Source organism: Onychomys torridus, chromosome 7 (genome assembly GCF_903995425.1).
Source record: "Onychomys torridus chromosome 7, mOncTor1.1, whole genome shotgun sequence".
Lineage (NCBI taxonomy): Eukaryota > Metazoa > Chordata > Mammalia > Rodentia > Cricetidae > Onychomys > Onychomys torridus.
This window is the reverse complement of record NC_050449.1, coordinates 53,444,663-53,462,066: the sequence shown is the minus strand read 5'-3', so window position 1 is coordinate 53,462,066 and position 17,404 is coordinate 53,444,663. Positions and strand designations below refer to the sequence as shown.

General features: G+C 46.5%; 1 protein-coding gene across 2 annotated transcripts in view; it reads left to right on the top strand.

Annotated features, from left to right (window-relative positions):
• Nucleotides 1-16,668, top strand: part of Thsd4 (thrombospondin type 1 domain containing 4) — a 564,519-nt gene extending 547,851 nt beyond the window's left edge. For both annotated transcript variants that reach the window (XM_036194378.1, XM_036194379.1), the window contains 3 exons: nt 4,829-5,008; nt 6,693-6,837; nt 10,893-16,668. In XM_036194378.1, coding sequence (XP_036050271.1) covers nt 4,829-5,008; nt 6,693-6,837; nt 10,893-11,035 — 468 coding nt within the window. In that variant the 3' untranslated portion in view covers nt 11,036-16,668. The remainder of the gene's footprint in view (nt 1-4,828; nt 5,009-6,692; nt 6,838-10,892) is intronic.
• The last annotated feature ends 736 nt before the right edge of the window (nt 16,669-17,404 follow it).

Genomic DNA, 17,404 nt, shown 5'->3' with positions numbered 1-17,404 from the left:
ATTAGGGTGTCCTAGGTGCACATAATACAGTAGCCAATGACAGAATATGAAAATGTAAAAACTGGGGCCGGGGGTGTTTGGGAGATGGCTCACCAGTTAAGAGCACTGTTACTGTTACCGAAGACCTGAGTTCAGTTCCTAGTACATACATGGTGGATCACAACAATCTTTAACTTTAGTTCCAGGGGGTTGATGCCCTCTTCTGGTTCTGTGGGTATCAGACACCCATGTGGCACACATACATACATGCAGGTAAAACCCACATACATATAAAATAATATATGTATATGTGAGCATATATGTTCATATTTGTACTGGAGGTGTGGTTCAGTTGGTAGAGAATTTGCCTAACATGCATGAAGCCCTAGGTATCCTCAGCACTACATAAAATCAGACATGTTGTGCATTCATGTAATCCCAGGATTTGGGAGGTAGAGGCAGAAAGATCAGAAGTTTAAGATCATCCTTGGCTACATGGGGAGTTCAAGGCCAGCCTGAGCTACGAGACACCCTGCCTTGAAATATACATATACATTTTATAGTGAATTGTTTTTATGTAGACAGCATGGGCAAATGTTTTCTTCTTTGATTGTCTTTAATGTTTTGATTGACAAAATCTGTAAAAATCAAAAGATTCAGAGAGAATGGGTTGAAATATTTCCAGTGCAACTTTCATGAGCATCCCTGTTGGACACTAATGTAACTGAACTCAGCTCCCTCTTATGGGAGTCCTGACTTAGCTCGGTGATTTCACCTCCCTGAGTCTGTTTCTGTAGTTAGAGTTTTCCTGCCTGGCCCAGTCAGGACAAATCTCTTTTACCCACCAGTCCCACAGTTGCTCAGACCCAACCAAGAAAGCACACAGAAACTTATATTGTTTAGAAACTGTATGGCCGTGGCAGGCTGCTTGTTATCTACTTCTTCTATCTTAAATTAACCCCTTTCTGTTAGTCTATATTTTGCCACATGGCTTGTGGCTTACCGGTGTCTTTACATGTTGCTTCTCATGGCGGCGGCTGGTGGTGTCTCTCTAGCCTTCTACTTCCCAGAATTCTCTTCTCTCTTGTCCCACCTATACTTCCTGCCTGGCCACTGGCCAATCAGAACTTTATTTACACAGAGCAATATCCACAGCACTTCCCCTTTTCTTTTTTTTTTAAGGAAGGTTTTAACTTTTACATAGTACAGTTACATATAACAAAACAATTATCAAGCAAGAATTACAGTTACAATATTAAAGAAGATATCCTATCTATCTTATATTTGTGAGTCTAAGGTTTTATATCTAACTTATCTTTTATCATAACTGAGGAAATTATAACTATCTAGTCTTCAACCACATCAAAGACCTCAGAAGGATATAATATTACCTGAGAACCGGGAGAAGGATGCAAGCATTTTTCGGGAGTCTTGCAAGAGTAGACAGAGACAGCTGGCAGCCTGGACAGTCACCTAATGTTCCTTTGTAAAGTTGGGGCATTTGTCTTCAGCCCACAGGGCTAGAGTCTCTCCGTCACTTCTCTCAGTGTCCTGTAGAATGTCTGGCAGTTTCCTCTGTGAAGCAGGAACCTGAAGGACCATTTTGTCAAGCAAAGTTTAGTGGTCACCTTTCTATGGGTCCTGCATGTCCAGTCGATCAAGCAGTTCAGGCAAGAACAGTTTCTTGTCCAAATGGCTATTTTTGTTAAGGTGAAGATAAACTCCATATGAAGTGTCTTCAATGCCCATCCTCCTCTCTGAAGTAAATCAGTGCTGCCAGGAGCAGACATGTCTCACTGTCCAGAAAGTCTAAATTTTAAAAATATTTTAAATGCCATATTCTGTAGACCTTTGAAGTGTTTGAAGATTACCTGTCTATCTGAAATATCTCTTTGTATACCTAGAAGACTTAACTAACATGGCTATGAGTATGATTATCATAGATGACCAGTTATTAATCTATTTTTAATTATCCATTTCAATTTAAAATGAGCTATACAAACGTAATACCTTAAACACGAGTAGAAATATACACACAGTATAACAAAATTAACTTTAAGTTTGTATCAATAGACTAAAATCTATACCAATGTAAAACATTTTAAATGAGTTGTTGCTCTTTAGAAGTAAGTTCCCTAATCTACCCTTTCATCCTATTATATCTATATCATATCCCCTTTTTATCTTTAGAAAGAGATTGCATTTATAATCAACCTGTTTAAAATAAAATAGTGGTTTTTCTCTGTCCCGCACCAGAGGGCTCTTCTGATTTGGGACACAAGAATCTCTTAACCTTTTCTTTTAAAAATACGTCTGGGTTTAGAGAAGGAGTGAGCCAATTCCATCTCCAAAGCCAGCTTGATAATTTTGGGAATGTGGGCGTAGTTTCTCTTACTACTTCCTGCTGGAGGGGGGCGCTGTTTCTTATGGGGACACAAAGAAAATTTTAGGATTATGGAGTAGTCCATTAGGGTGAACCTCTGAGCCAGTTGCCTTGAAACCATTCTGGATGTCGGATCATCTGGGCCATGGTGTCATTGGAGACCTTTCAGGTAGTCTTGGCTGATCAAACCTGATGTATCTTAATCTGGAACAAATCCACAGCCTCTGGCTTTCTGTGGAAACAAAAGCAGAGACTCCTTTCCAAAGCAACATATCCTTATATCCAAATTTTGAAGTCAAGGTACCTTTAAAATTTACATATTTATTTAACTCAACAGCTTTTACAATCAAATCTTTTTCTGTAGTTAAAAATCCCAAAGACAACATAAACCAGATTCTCTGTGTAATATCCATCTTTGTAAGATTGAAACGCCTCTGTGGCTGCTGTCTCCACCCACCTCAGCTTCCCAACATGGTGGTGGTAGAGTTTACCATCAGCTCTGGGTCTGGAGCCATGTGTACCATCAACTATCAGAAGCAGTTCTATCAAAGCAGCGCATAGCCCAGAAACCCTTTTTTGTTTTTGTTTTTGTTTTTTTTTAACTCGCAAAGGCTAAATCCACCACGCAGCAGAGTAAAGTGTCACTTATAGATTCCTCATTCCCGCCGCACTGCAGGTCAGACGCACACGCCGGGAACCCGCCATAGTAGCTCAAACCGGCAGGCTGCTGCTAACTTGAGAGAGACAATTAGGAAGCTGTTTTTAGCTCCGTCTTAGAATCTTTTTTCTCAGGTTTTAGGTGGAAACTCTTACCAACACGTTGGGCGCCATTTGTAGTTAGAGTTTTCCTGCCTGGCCCAGTCAGGACAAATCTCTCTTACCTGGCAGTCCCACAGTCGCTCAGACCCAACCAAGTAAACATACAGAAACTTATATTGTTTAGAAACTGTATGGCCGTGGCAGGCTGCTTGTTATCTACTTCTTCTATCTTAAATTAACCCATTTCTGTTAGTCTATACTTTGCCACATGGCTTGTGGCTTACCGGTGTCTTTACATGTTGCTTCTCATGGCGGCGGCTGGTGGTGTCTCTCTAGCCTTCCCATGTCTTACTACACAGAGGACAATGACACTCTCCTCGGGCTGTCAGGAGGTCTCCTACTTTTCCTGTGGCTGTAATAAAACACTAACCAAAACCAACTTAGGGAGGAGAGAGTCCATTTCACCCAATGCTTCTAGGTCACAGGCCATCATTGAAGGAAGTCAGGGCAGGAGCACAAGCAAGAACTGAGGCAGAGACCTCAGGGCCGCTGCTCACTGGCTCCCTCAGGCGCAGAGTCTGCTACCTTTGTTACTGAGCCCAGGTCCACCTGCCTAGAGATGGCACCACCCACAGTAGGCTGGGCCCTCCCACATGAGCTAAGAAAATGCCCACAGGCCAATCTGAGGGAGTCAGCTCTTCAGCTGACATTGTGTCAAGTTGACAGCCAAGGTTAGCTGTCACAGACAGCTTAGGGGTCAGGTCACACAGGGTGTGACCCACGGCTGGCAGTGGGGAAGCACTCGGTCAAAAGTAGATCTCTTCTCTCTGTGTTTATTCGTTTATTTTGACCTGGCAGCTGTGAGATGCCTTTGTTGCCAGCCATGTGCAAGAATCTGTGCTTATGGCCCACACTCCCACAGCACACATGGGACAGTAAACTGGAGGGGAGAGGTTCTGCTAGCCGGGGCCTGCCAGCCAGTGTGAGCCAAGGTTATTTCTACAACCAGATCCACACTGATCAGCAGCTACAGCACTGCCCCTCTGGGGAGACATGGCGTAGTGGGAAAGACAGTGTGTGCTCCAGAGGGGACCATGAGTGGTGTGGCCTGCAGACACCACCACCACAGCCCCCAGGTCACTGTCACCCACGGGCAAAAATGGATTCCTCCTTGGGTTGTCCATGTCCTTGAGAACTCACTGGGGCCTGGGCCCTGGCCCATCTTCCTGACTCTTGCTGCTGATGGCGTCCACAGACAGGGCTGCAGTGGGGGTCAGGTGTCAGTTGCACCAAGACATTGTCCCAGCCCTCACGCAGACCAATGTCACTGTCTCCTCTTCCATCTCTCTCTATCATATTTTTTTCAGACAAGTTCTCTCTCTAAACCTAGAGCTCACTAGTTAGCTAGACTGGCTGACCAGCAAGCCTCCGGGATCCTCCTTGTCTCTGCCTCCCAGCACTAAAAGTCACATCCGGCCTTTTACATGGGTGCTGGGAATCTGAACTCACGTCCTCTCACTTGTACAGCAAACATTTCACCCACTGAGCCATCTCTCCAGCCCCTGTGTTCTTTATCAGCAATGGACTTCACCAGCGTCTTTGCCAACGTCTAGTCTTGTATCCAGAATTGAGGATGTCCCTCCAGGAACGTGGCTTCCTTCCCCCTGTGCATCATGCGATGGCCACCTGTCTCTGCTTCTTCTCCAGTGTTCGGTCGAGTGTGGCAGTGGGACGCAGCAGAGGGAGGTGATCTGTGTTAGGAAGAACGCCGACACCTTTGAAGTGCTAGACCCCTATGAGTGTTCGTTCCTGGAGAAACCCCCGAGCCAGCAACCCTGCCACCTCAAGCCTTGTGGAGCTAAATGGTTTAGCACAGAATGGAGCATGGTAAGTCACAGTTGTCCATACATGGCTCCGGGCAGGGTCCTGGGCCCAACCCAAGAAGAGATGCTAGATCCCCCATGGCATCTACTCTAGGTAGTCACAGTGAGGGAACCCTGTTCAGTCAGGAAACCCTGAAGCTTACAGGTTTGGGCTTCTACACAGACATGTTCATAATGCGATGATTCTTGAGCTTTAGGGTGTATCTAGGGGTCTCGATTGAAAAGACCAATTCTGGGCCCTTCCTGGATAAGACATTTGTGTATTTAGCAAGTAGGATGCAGGTGTCCTTGGGCTGTAGTTTGACAGTGTGCAGAGAATGGTGGTTGAAGGGACTCAAAGATGATGTCACACTACTACACTGTCAGCTGACACAGGAGCATGCACCTGCCACCCCAGCACCGGAGAGGTGGAGATGGGGGTCCCTGGAGCTCACTGGCCAACCAGCTAGCTGGAATGGCGAGCTTCCAACTCAGTGAGATCCTGTCTCAAAAACAGTAGAGAACTAGTGGTAGTGCACACCATTAATCCCAGCACCCAGGAGGCAGAGGTCAGCAGATCTCTGTGAGTTTGAGGCCAGCCTGGTCTATATAGTGAGTTCTAGGCCAGCCAGGACTACATAGCAAGACCCTGTCTTGAAGAAAATTTGTTTTAATTTTAAAAAATTAAAAACAAATGAGCATAAGACAATGGAAGGGAGACCTGTGGGTTTAAATTAAGAATCATAAGCCAGGTGGTGGTGGTGGCGCACGCCTTTAATCCTAGCACTCGGGAGGCAGAGGCAGGCGGGTCTCTGTGATTTCGAGGCCACCCTTGTCTATAAAGCGAGTTCCAGGAAAAGTGAAAAGCTACACAGAGAAACCCTGTCTTGAAAAAAAAAAAATCATAAAAGTATCAACCAACTACAAAGTGTAACTGAGATATGGATCTCTGAGATTTTTTATTATTATTATTATTTTAAAATTGTTTATTTTTATCTCATGTGTATGGGTTTTTTGCCTACATGTAAATCTGTGCACCACCTGCATGCAGTATCCACAGAAGAGGGCATCAGATCCCTTGGGACTGGAGTTACAGATGGTTGTGAGCTGCCATGTGGGTGCTTGGAATTGAACTCAGGTCCTCTGGAAGAACAGCCAGTGCTCTTAACTTCTGAGCCATCTCTCCAGCCCCCTGTTTTGTTTAGTTTCTTTAATAATGTTTTTTATTTATCATTTGAAAGTGTCCTACACTTACACAATGCATTTCATATCTATCCATCTCTACTTCCCTCCAACTTGACCCTGATTTTTAAAGAAAAGAAAAACTATTTTTTAAATAGATACGATTCACCAAATTAAAAAATGGGACTAGAATCACTAAATATATTCATTTGGAAATAATAAGGTATAGCAATGGTATATGTCTAAGGCTCCTTCTTTTATTGGAACCATAAAATACTATGGAAGTTGTGATGGGAATCTAGAATTCCCTCAAAACACTACAAGGAGTGGGGGCGGGAGGGGTGGTAGACAGGACGGATAGCCGACCTGCTGGGTGTGGGAGCTGGTCAACGAGCATGTGGAGGTGTATTTTAGTGCTCAATTTCCCTTTTTGGAGATGTTTGAATTTCCCCCTGATCTCCTGCTCTGGCGTGGGGATCTAACAGCCTGATGAGAAACCTGATGTTTTCCTTCTTTTGTCCACACAGTGCTCCAAGAGCTGTCAGGGCGGATTCCGTGTCCGGGAAGTACGGTGTCTGTCAGATGACATGACCCCGGGCAGCCTCTGTGATCCCCAGTTGAAACCAGAAGAAAGAGAATCTTGTAACCCTCAGGACTGTGTCCCAGAAGTTGGTGAGTTTGGGGTTCCCATGCAGGAGTAAAGAGAGAGGGCCCCCTCTAGCTCTGTCAAGTTATCCAGTACGAAAACGGCCTAGTCAGTTCTCTCTGTGAGCTGTGTACAGCCATGGCAGTGGGGTGGGGCAGGCTCAGGGTGCTTTGGCTATTATAATTTTACAATTTAAGACTACAACCCACTGGGGTGTCCTCTGAGTTTCATAATATGGGCTCCTGGCTGGACATTTTTAGCAGCTTTAACTTTGACACAGTCATCTTGAGACACAAAGGTCATCAAAGTTTTGTTTATACATTCTATTTTGTTAACCTTGTAATTTCCTTTTCTTCCCCTTCATTGGATTTTTATATTGGAAGTGAAGTACCACCACCCCCACCACCCCGGAAAAGATACCATAGCTAAATCTAGCAGACCAAACCAGAGTGGTTTTTAAAGAAAAATCATGGCTGGGGCTCAGTGTCAGAAGGCTGGCCGACCGTGCACAAAGCCCTAGGTTTGATCCCAGCACCACAGAAACCAGGCATGGTGGCTAGTGCCTATGATTCCAGCCCTCCAGGGTAGAGGCAGGAGAATCAGAAGATCAAGGTCATCATCTCCTACACATCAAGTTCAAGGCCAGCCAGGGACACATAAAACCTGTTTGAAAAACAAAACTCCTCTCACTTGTTATTAGTGAGAAATCTTTGACCAGCATGTGCTGGCTGAGAGATGAGCTGCAGAATACACTAACTGGTTATGGCAGTCACTCCTTGCTTTGAAATCTATACAGACATTTCCGAGGGTATGGCAGTTTTCACCATCTTTAATTACCCATCTGTGTGCCTGGGACAACTTTCCTCTTTGATGCTGTATTCTAATGTAACCTTTATAAAAAGCAACACAAGGAACAATTGGCGATCCAAATTCAAATTGCTTCAACTGTGTGGTATTGCCAAGGAAAAAAAATAAATAGCCTGTGTGCATGACCCAGCCATGGGAATTCCATCAATATTTATTCTGAAGCCTCCTGCCCGCAGGGGCCTTTATCCTGATTACAACACATTTTCCTAAGATGTGTTTCGAGTATGTTCCCATATCTCTTCTTCCTCTCCTCTCCCTTCTTTTCTTTTTCTTTCTTTATTTTGAGATAGAGTCTCTCTGGCCTGTGCCTCGCTGTGTAGGCTAGGCTGGCCGCCCAGCAAACTTCAGAGATCACCTGCCTCACCCTCCCAGCACCAGGATTACAAGCATGCACTACATGCCCAGTTCTTTCATGTGAGTCCTGAGGATCAAACCCAGGTCCTCAGGCTTACACAGTAACCGCTTTACCACCTCAGCCATATTCCCAGCCCTTGAGCAATATTAACCAAAATCCATACAGGATTTTTTATTAGATATATCAACTATGAACTGGATATATCAAATTGTTTGTATCGAATAAGAGCAAAGAGTAGCCAGGGAAGTTTTGAGGCTTAACAGTGTTGGGGGACTTATCCTGCCACAAATCAAGGCATGTTGGCACAGGGGGAAATGAACAAGCTAAAAATATAAAATAGTGCCCAGTGGACCAAAGATGCTTGCTACATGATGGGGTCAGCGTATGAGTCTGGGGAAAGGATGAACAGTTCAACCAATGATAATGAAACAGTGCGTGTATGCTTATGTGTACAGAGAAACAGTAAAATTGAATGCCTGCCTCTCAACACACACACACACACACACACACACACACACACACACACACACACACTCACGCCTCCATCACCACCACCATTACCATTGTGTTCCTGGTGAATTAGGGAAATAAATGTAATCAGAAAATTTAAACTTTAAGAAAAGACTTTGAGGAAAAACAAATTTCTTTCAGAGCAGAGAAGAATTTCTTAAACAAAAACCCCAGAGTGCAAACCACAAGGGAAAATACTAGAATACCAATAATGTTAAAATGGCAAGTGTCTGCTTATCACGTGACATCATAAAGGAAGTGCCAGGAAGAGCTATGAGCCAGACAGAGAGGATACTTGCAACACAGGAATCAGGAAAGATCAGGACCCATTGCATGGAGGGAACTGCTCCCAGCGAAGGGAACCTGAGCTGCAAACCCTGCTTCAGTGTGCCCGCATCACCCCAGGATCATCTTGCATCCACTAGACAGACAAAAATAGAGCTCAGGGTGGGGACAGCTCTGCTGCTCTGAGGGAGCACTTCAGCTAGCAGAGAGCTTGCCTAGCATGCACGCTGTCCTGAGATTGATCTCCAACACAGCATAAACCAGCTGTGCTGGCGCACAACTAGAACCATCCCCAGATGCTGGAGATGCAGGCAGGAGGATCAGGAGTTCAATGCCATCCTCCAGCATCAGGGCCAGCTGAGGCTACATTAGACCCTGTCTTCTTCCCATCCTCCTGTCAAAAAAAAAAAAAAAAAAAAAAAAAGGGAATTCTCCTGTTCTGCCAAGAAACAATGGAAATAGCTTCACATCATTTGGCAGGCAACCATCACATCTAGTAAGGCTGTATGTATCTTAAAACCCAGAAAGAAGACTTTTTTAAAATGCTTAATAGATCATTCATTATTTATAACTGGAAAAAATGGAAACAGTGGTTAAGGACACTGTCGCACACAGCTCAAGTATGAGGAAATGGTCAGAGGCCTGGGGAGATGCTCAGTGGGGAAAAGTGCCTGCTGTACAAACATGAGGGTCTGAATTCAGATCCTCAGCACCCACATGAAAGCCCGGTGCAGTGGTCCATGTCTGTCACCCCAGTTCTGGGGAGGTAGAGACAGGGGGCTTGCTGGCCAGCTTGTCTAGCCAATCAGTGAGGTCTTGGTTCAGTGACCAGAAAAGTAGGCGAAGGAGGATGGTCTAGTGAGGCCCTGCCTATGAACAGCCAAGAAGCCACTTTGTTGTTCTTGGTGGCTGGGGGAGGAGTCGCTTTCTTTGGTGGTGTAGCTGCTGTAGGTTGCCCATGCGCTGGTAAATACCCTCCCCCCAGCCATGCTCATGTAAGCAGCACCAATTAAACTTCTTTTAACAAGACATAAAAATAGGCCAATTCTAGGATCCCTCCATGATAATTTTCTCCTTTCTCCTTACATCTTTATGGGAAGAAACCCTCAAATTCAGTGTTCATTATTCCTGGCCCATCTCTTCATCATGGTCACTACTTTATTATTATTTGTTTGACCAGCAAATCTCACTATGCTGCCCTGGATGACCTTGAACTCTTGGTCCTTCTGCTTCAGCCTCCCAAGTGCTGGGATTATAGGCATGCCCAACCTGCGGTCGGGACGAATCTCTCCCACCGAGTCCTGCAGCCGCTTGGTCCCAAGTAAACACACAGAGGCTTATATTATTTTCAAACTGTAGGGCCTAATGGCTCAGGCTTGTCACTAACTAGCTCTTACATCTTAAATTAACCCATTTCTATAAATCTATACTTTGCCACATGGCTTGTGGCTTAACCGGTACTTTACATCTTGCTTCTCCTGGCAACGGTTAACAGCATCTCCTCACTCTCGTTTCTCCTTTTGCTATCTCCCTTGGATTTTCTTGCCTGGCTCCATCCTGTCTGTCATAGGCCAATGCAGGTTTATTTATTAACCAATCAGAGCAACACATATTCACAGCATACAGAAAGACATCCCACAGCACTTGAACACATATTTCTTTTTGTGTGTGTGTGTGTGTGTGTGTGTGTGTGTGTGTGTGTGTGTGTGTAGGCCAAAAGTCATCAGATATCTTCCTCAACTGCTCTTCAACTTATTTTTCTAACACCTTTTTTTCCTTTGTTATTCTTTGACAAGCTCATATACATATATAATATTTGGGGATCATTTTCACCCCCTAACTACCCCCTCTCACCCACGCCCCACTTCTACTGAGCCCTAACAAGGCGCCTCCCTGGACATCCCTGACACCCTACTCTGGTCTCTGCATGCGCTCACTCAGGCTCACACAGACACACAGATAAAAGCAGGGCCCAGAGGAAGCCCTGCGGCCCCGCCCTTCTCTTCCCACTGGTCCTGGCTGCCTCTTGGGCTCAGGAGACTCTTGTGTTCTCTTCCACTGCAGATGAAAACTGCAAGGATAAGTACTACAACTGCAATGTGGTGGTCCAGGCACGCCTCTGTGTCTACAACTACTACAAGACCGCCTGCTGTGCCTCCTGCACCCGAGTGGCCAACAGACACACAGGCTTCCTGGGGAGTCGGTAACACTCTTGCTCTCCTGGGGCTGTAAGCAGGGCACCCGGCTGGTTGCTGCTCCACCGGGGACACCCCTCCCCCACTCTCACCTTCATGAAGAGTACCACATGGTCCCCAAGATGTTAGAAAGCCATGGCTGGCCCTTTGAGCATTGCTCTGTCCTGATGATTCCCTTCCTTGGGACCTGGCGCCTGCTAATGGCGCCCACTGAAAACCAAGCAGCCAAGTGCATGCAACTCTCATCCCAGTGTCGGGCTTGCTGTTGTCCAAGTCAGCAGCTGGACCACTGACCAAGCACAGCCTCCTTCCTGATGCTCCTGGCCTGTCCAGAATGAGCACTCCTCTGGAAAGTCAAGAGAGGACAGCACCCCATCCTAAATCACCAACAAGCCTTGCTGAGACCTGTGCATCCCTGTTACCTCCGCCCAGCTGTGCCTGTCGCCATTCCTAATGACAGTAGACTGTTTCCTGCCTCAGGACAGAGGGATCTCACAATAGAAACCTTTCTTGTTTGCAGGTACATGCATTCTCAGACATGAGCTCACTGGAGGCCGCAGCATCATAGAATGGGGGACAGGGGTTGAATAAGTGTTCCCACTCTACTAGCAGGGAAACTGAGGCTCAACTCAGGTAACTGACCTGCCATTTTGTGGCAGGGCTGAGTGCCTACCTCAGATGGCTGAGCATAATCTCACCCCACAGCACCTCCAGTGACCAGCCTGGGGCCGGTCCATAGGCCTGTAGTCTAAAGAATGAACGGGGCTTCCTATCTGACCAGGAGGCTGAGAAGTTTTGCATTCTGTGAACAGAACCCAGGCTTCTGAAGCCCTTGCTCTGTCCCCAAGTGCTGCCTCAACCAAGTACTTAGTTCTTTCCAGATGTCTGCACCCCTGTCCCCTCCCCTTAGTCACAGCTCCTGCTGACAGAACTCTGTGCTGTTTGCTAAGTTCCATCTTCAACAGAACCATTCCACAAGACAAGAAAACCACAAGGAGAGCAAGATGGCAGCCAGCGATTCTCTGGGCCACTCTGGAGCCGGCACAAGCTCCCGAATCCCGAATCCCACAAGCTCTTGTTCTACCATCCCTCCTGGGCTCTTTGTGGTGCACCACCTGCCGGAAAGCCAAGCCAGTAGTCCCAGCAACTCTCTGCATTGCAAAAGGCAGAGTCTTTTTCAGACCTTGTGGGTTGGTTAAAGGGTTTCTCTCTGGTAGTCTCACATCTTTCTCCTCCCCTCCCCCCCCCTCCTCTTCCCTCCCCTTCTCTCCCCTCCCCTCCCCTGTGACTCATGACTCTTCCCACAAGACTTGACCATCAAGATCCATTTTAATGGTGTGGGTCTGGGAGACAGAGCCCTGAAATCCTCCCCATCTTCACTGACTCACTTTACCCACCTGTAATTCCAAAGGCCCCAGGCCTAAAGGGACTCAGTGCATATTGAAAGGTGAACCATCTTCAGGGGTTGGGGGACACAATTAAATGGAGTATTTCTTTTTCTTATTTTGGGTCCTAGGTTTCTCTTAAAGCAAGCACATACCCTTAGCACAGGGTCCCTCCATGAGCTCATTGCCTGCACCAGGCAGCATGGCAATCCTTCACAGCCATGGAGATAGTGTCACCTGTCTAGTCTGCCACACTGTCAGGATCCACTGGCTTTGGCCTTCTGTGAGCATCTCCCAGCATCCATCTCTGCTTGGAAAGCCAGGCACCACTTCCATCAGCAGCTCCTCCTCCCTAGTTGTTCATGTGGCACACAGATACACAGCCAGGCAGAGACCACGCTTACCTTGCTAAGCACGAAGAGAAGTCACCACACACACAGTTTCTGTCCAGTTCCCTCCCTGCCCCTCTCACTGTATGCTTTTGCTCGTCCCAGGTAACTTTTCCCTTATGCGGCCAGTCTCAGATCTTGCTAGACAAGCCAGTCATTTGTAGGATTCCTTGGAAGGTGTTTGGGTACATGCCAGAGGGTAAGGCATGCATGGTCTGTGGGTTAAAACGGGGCTTGGCATTAGCTCCAAGGAAGGAAAATGTCCTCCACCAACAATGGGCTACACAGGGACTAAAGAACTTCTCAGTGGAGAGTGAGCATCCTGGTCCTTCCAACTCACAAATTCTCAGGGCTGGGCTGGGTTGATGATGGCTTTGTCTATCCTGTGTCTCAGACGTCACCTCATAGTTCTTAGGAAAGACAATGATCCTCCTGTGGAGTGGGGGTAGGTCAGAACCAAGGGGTCAGGCCCTGGTCTTCAGGCAAACAAAAAACAAAAAACAAAAAAAGAAACAGCTCACCTGAGTTCAATGGATTTTTTCCAGAAAAATGAGCTGTGCTCAGGAGTTCAGTCCCCTTTTAAAGGCTCTAGAGTTCTAGAATGGGATCGATTAGCCTCTTCGTTGCAGAAGGCCAATCTGGCAAATGTCTTGGTTTCATCTGATGACCTGTTGGCTTTTCTCCCTACCACAGTGTGTGCTGTGGGGTCTTGTGGATCCCCAGTGATCACCAAGGAAGGGATGCCTGTCCCCGAAGATGGTTCTTCATCTGCCATCTCCTTCTCAGGACTCTCCACATTCCCCTCATTGGCTGTGATGTGGAATTGAAATTTGTATTTCAATACTGATTTCACCCTGTGTGCCAGATGGCCTGAATCCCCAGCTCTGACTGGAAAATTAGATAAATTAAAGCTACTGTGTAGTCTTTCTCAACAAAAATCAACAAAGCCCCAAATGAAAAGCGTGTGCTGTTTCTCTTTCACTCACTGGTAAAAAAGAACCTTCCTTGCAGCCCCTGTGGAGTCTATTCCGGTTTACCTCCCAGGGCCTGCAGGAAATTCGCCATCTGACCGCTAGAGGGAGCAGTTCCCTTCTTGTAGAACATGCTCAACCTCCTAAGAAGCCCGGGAGCTTTGCTTATCCATCTCTGTCTGGCTCCGGGAGGGAGTTCTCACAACTGGCCCAGCTGCTCCTTTGCATTACTTGCCAGCCCAGGATTTCTGGGTTTTGTCTTCCCTCCTTGCTGTTAGTAGGCAGCATCTATTTGTTCTCTAAGCGTTTACACCCAACACTCTCTCTTTAAAAGGTAGCTTTCCAGAGGGCTGGAAAGTGGGAGGTGCTAGCTTAACTTGTGTGGTGTGGAGAACTCCAGACACTGCTAACACCTGTCCAAGATAGTCTCCTCGTTTTATTAATAGCTGTCTTCGAGTTGGCATGTGAGTTTTCCTATGTAAATATGAGGAACAGAATGAAAGACTACATCACAACAGGATGAATGATCTGTCAGCCCCGCAGGTGGAGGCCGGCATCTGATCCTTGCCAAATAAAACATTGTGTGTGTGGCTTAGATGTCTTAGGAGAAAACTGGCCGAGGCCCTCACCTCAGAGAGCCAACTGCTAGGGGCAGAGGAATCTGGAAAGAGTTATTAAAAAATAAAAATTAAAAGTGAAGAGAAAGCCCAGATCTCAACAGTCCACTGGGAAGCAGCTAACACCCTATTTTTGGATTAAAAGAATAACTGTGTAGTTGAAAGGGAAGAATTTCAGCTAAGTTCAAAGTGAGTCAAGAAAGTGAGGAGGAAGCGTCAAAATATAAATGACCCTGGACTAGGGAGTCAGCTCTATAAGCAACGTGCCTCAGCTGCAACTTCCAAGGCTCAGAACCCACATGCAAAAAGCCCCATAATGGTGCTTCCCACTTGTGATCCCAGCATGGGAGAGGCGCAGACAGGTGGATCCTCAGGGCTCACTAGGTGGCCCACCCAACCTACCTACTTGGCAAGTTCCAGGCCAGTGAGAGACGGTATCTCAGAGAAAACATTGTGGATGTCACCTGAAGAACAACACTTGGTGCTGTCCTCTGACCACCACGCATGCACATATGTGTGTCTGTGTAGAAGCCATTCCATAAGCCACCGAGGCCACAGAGAAAACATGGGCAGGAGTCAATATACATGTGTCTGTAGGAAGACTCATATATCACGTTCAGGTGGGGTTTTCCAATCCTGATAAAGAGGACAGACTGTTAGATACAATGCGGAGGACTTCTGAGGTGTGACATCTGCACACGAGACTCCCTGAGAATCCTCAGTGAAACAGAATAACAAACTTCTGCGAGCTAGAACCTTCTATGGGTGCAGGGATGCTGGAGATAGTAGGCCCTCCCTAGAGGTGGCAGTGGAGATGGGATGGGTATGTCAGGATGTGGGAAGGGATCTGGATATCTTTCTTGGCAACACGCTGTTCAAGGTCATCTCCCAGTCCAGGATTCTGTGGCTCTCCACGTGACGCAGCTCTGAGTGGTGCATCTGCTTAGAGGCAGCAAAAGTGACTATTCACATTCATCTTGTTCTTAACTGCTACCACCTTGTCACCATTTGAAACCCATCAGTGCTCCTTCCTGTGAGTAGCATGTGGCTTCATATCACAGCCACTGGTGGCCTGGTCAGAGCTGTCTCCATGTGTTTGCTTCACAAAGAAGCACACAGACATGAGGGCAGCTAACTGCCTGCCTGGGGTCTTACACCTCCATTGACTAGCCTGGGACACTCACCTCCAATCTCTTTTGTAAGAACACCTTGCTGACAAAGAGTAACCCTCAACCCCAAACCATCCTCTATTACTCTGAACCCTCGTTCCAATGGGAACACCCATGGTGCTGTGGGAAGTGGCCCTAAGAGTCCGGAAACCCCCCACCTCTTGAGATGATGAGCCCCTGGTCTCAGTGAGAGAAAAATCCATTCTGTTATACCCACTAATTCCCCCTTTCCTGCCCCCCAGCCCCCCAACATCCACCCGACAGAAGGATATACTTTGCTATAACTTATTATTATGTTCTCTGTAAATACAAGATGTTTATAGGAAATGTGTATTCTGAACTATATCTGCAGAGTGGATTGTGACACCAAAATAGTTCTGTTTATTTAGAGTATGTTCATTGTTAAAGGGACCTAATAGGTATTTATTTACATATGCCATCCACATTTTCATAAAATCATTTGATCATACTAATAACTCGGCCTCCTGCTATGTTGCTGCGCCACAGTGTCTTATTCTAAGTTGTTTAGTACAGTGATTGGCCAAACTTTTGGGGGGTTTAAGATCAAATATAACTGACTCTCCTTTTGACATATTCAGGGGTGTCCCCCCCCCCATGTTGTGCCTGATGAAGACTGCCACCTTTCTGTCTTAAATACTCTATTTCCTCATATAATCTGCCCTCTCCTCACACCAGACACTTGGAGAAGGGCAGGTGGCTTGTGTTTCTCATCCCTTCTCAGTGTGGCCAGCTGTTAGCTTCACCAGTCCTGGTGCTCAGGAGGTCAGAGCTGTGGACGTCTTGGGCTGAGGGAGTTGGGAGAAGCTTGGGGACATGTGGCAGCATCTCAGTTCTGATGACAACTCCAGGGTCCTTGTTGGGGGCTGCTGGGGCCAGGGCCTCAAGGCCGACCTGTGAACTGCAGATCTGGGAGTGAGAAGCCCACTGAGGACAACATCAATCCGTGTCTCCTTTACAGTGTTAAATTATTATAGAAGGAGGAGGCGAGCAGAAGGTGAATTATATGAGCAAATGTGGGCTGTTTTCAGCACTATTTTGTGTACAACTAATTTATTTTTACTGTAAAAATACAATAAACTGGTTAAATAGTTAACATATGTGTGTTCTTGTTTGTTTAGACGATCGATGTTCTGCTGCTGCTTGGATCAATGTCCATGACCCAGGCAACTCTTATAAAGGAAAACATTTAGTTGGGGGCTTGCTTACAGTTTCAGAGGCTTAGTCCATGATCATCATGGTGGGAGCATGGTGGTGTGCATGGTACTGGAGCAGGAGCTGAGAGTTTTACATCCTGATCTTCAGGAAGGTGAGGGGAGGGAGGGAGAGAGAGACTGCCTGGGCCTGCCATGGGCTTTTGGAATCTCAAAGCCCACCCTCAGTGACACACTTCCTCCAACAAGGCCACACACCCTAATCCTTCTCAAACAGTGCCAGTCCCTGGTGACTAAGCATTCAAATGTATAAGTCTATGGGGGCCATTCCTATTCAAACCACCACATTGCTTTATTCACACCTGTGTGCAATTTTCCCAGAGAGATGAATAAATTGCTGCTGATTTCAGATAAGGCACTAAGAAACCAGAACAGACCCCCTCAAGTCTAACTGGGTGATCCAGTGAGATTAATACAGAGCATGGGCAACCTGTGAATGGTTACACTATTGAAGAAAATGGCTCTGATCACCAGCAATGGCTGCATAGCCCCAGGGAAGGGGAACTTAGTGAGCACCTCCCCCTCCACGGCAGATGTTAATAGGCATGATCTTGTGCAGATCTGTGTAGAATCAATGCTACTGAGTTCAAGAGAACAAAATCCGTACTCCTGAAGGAC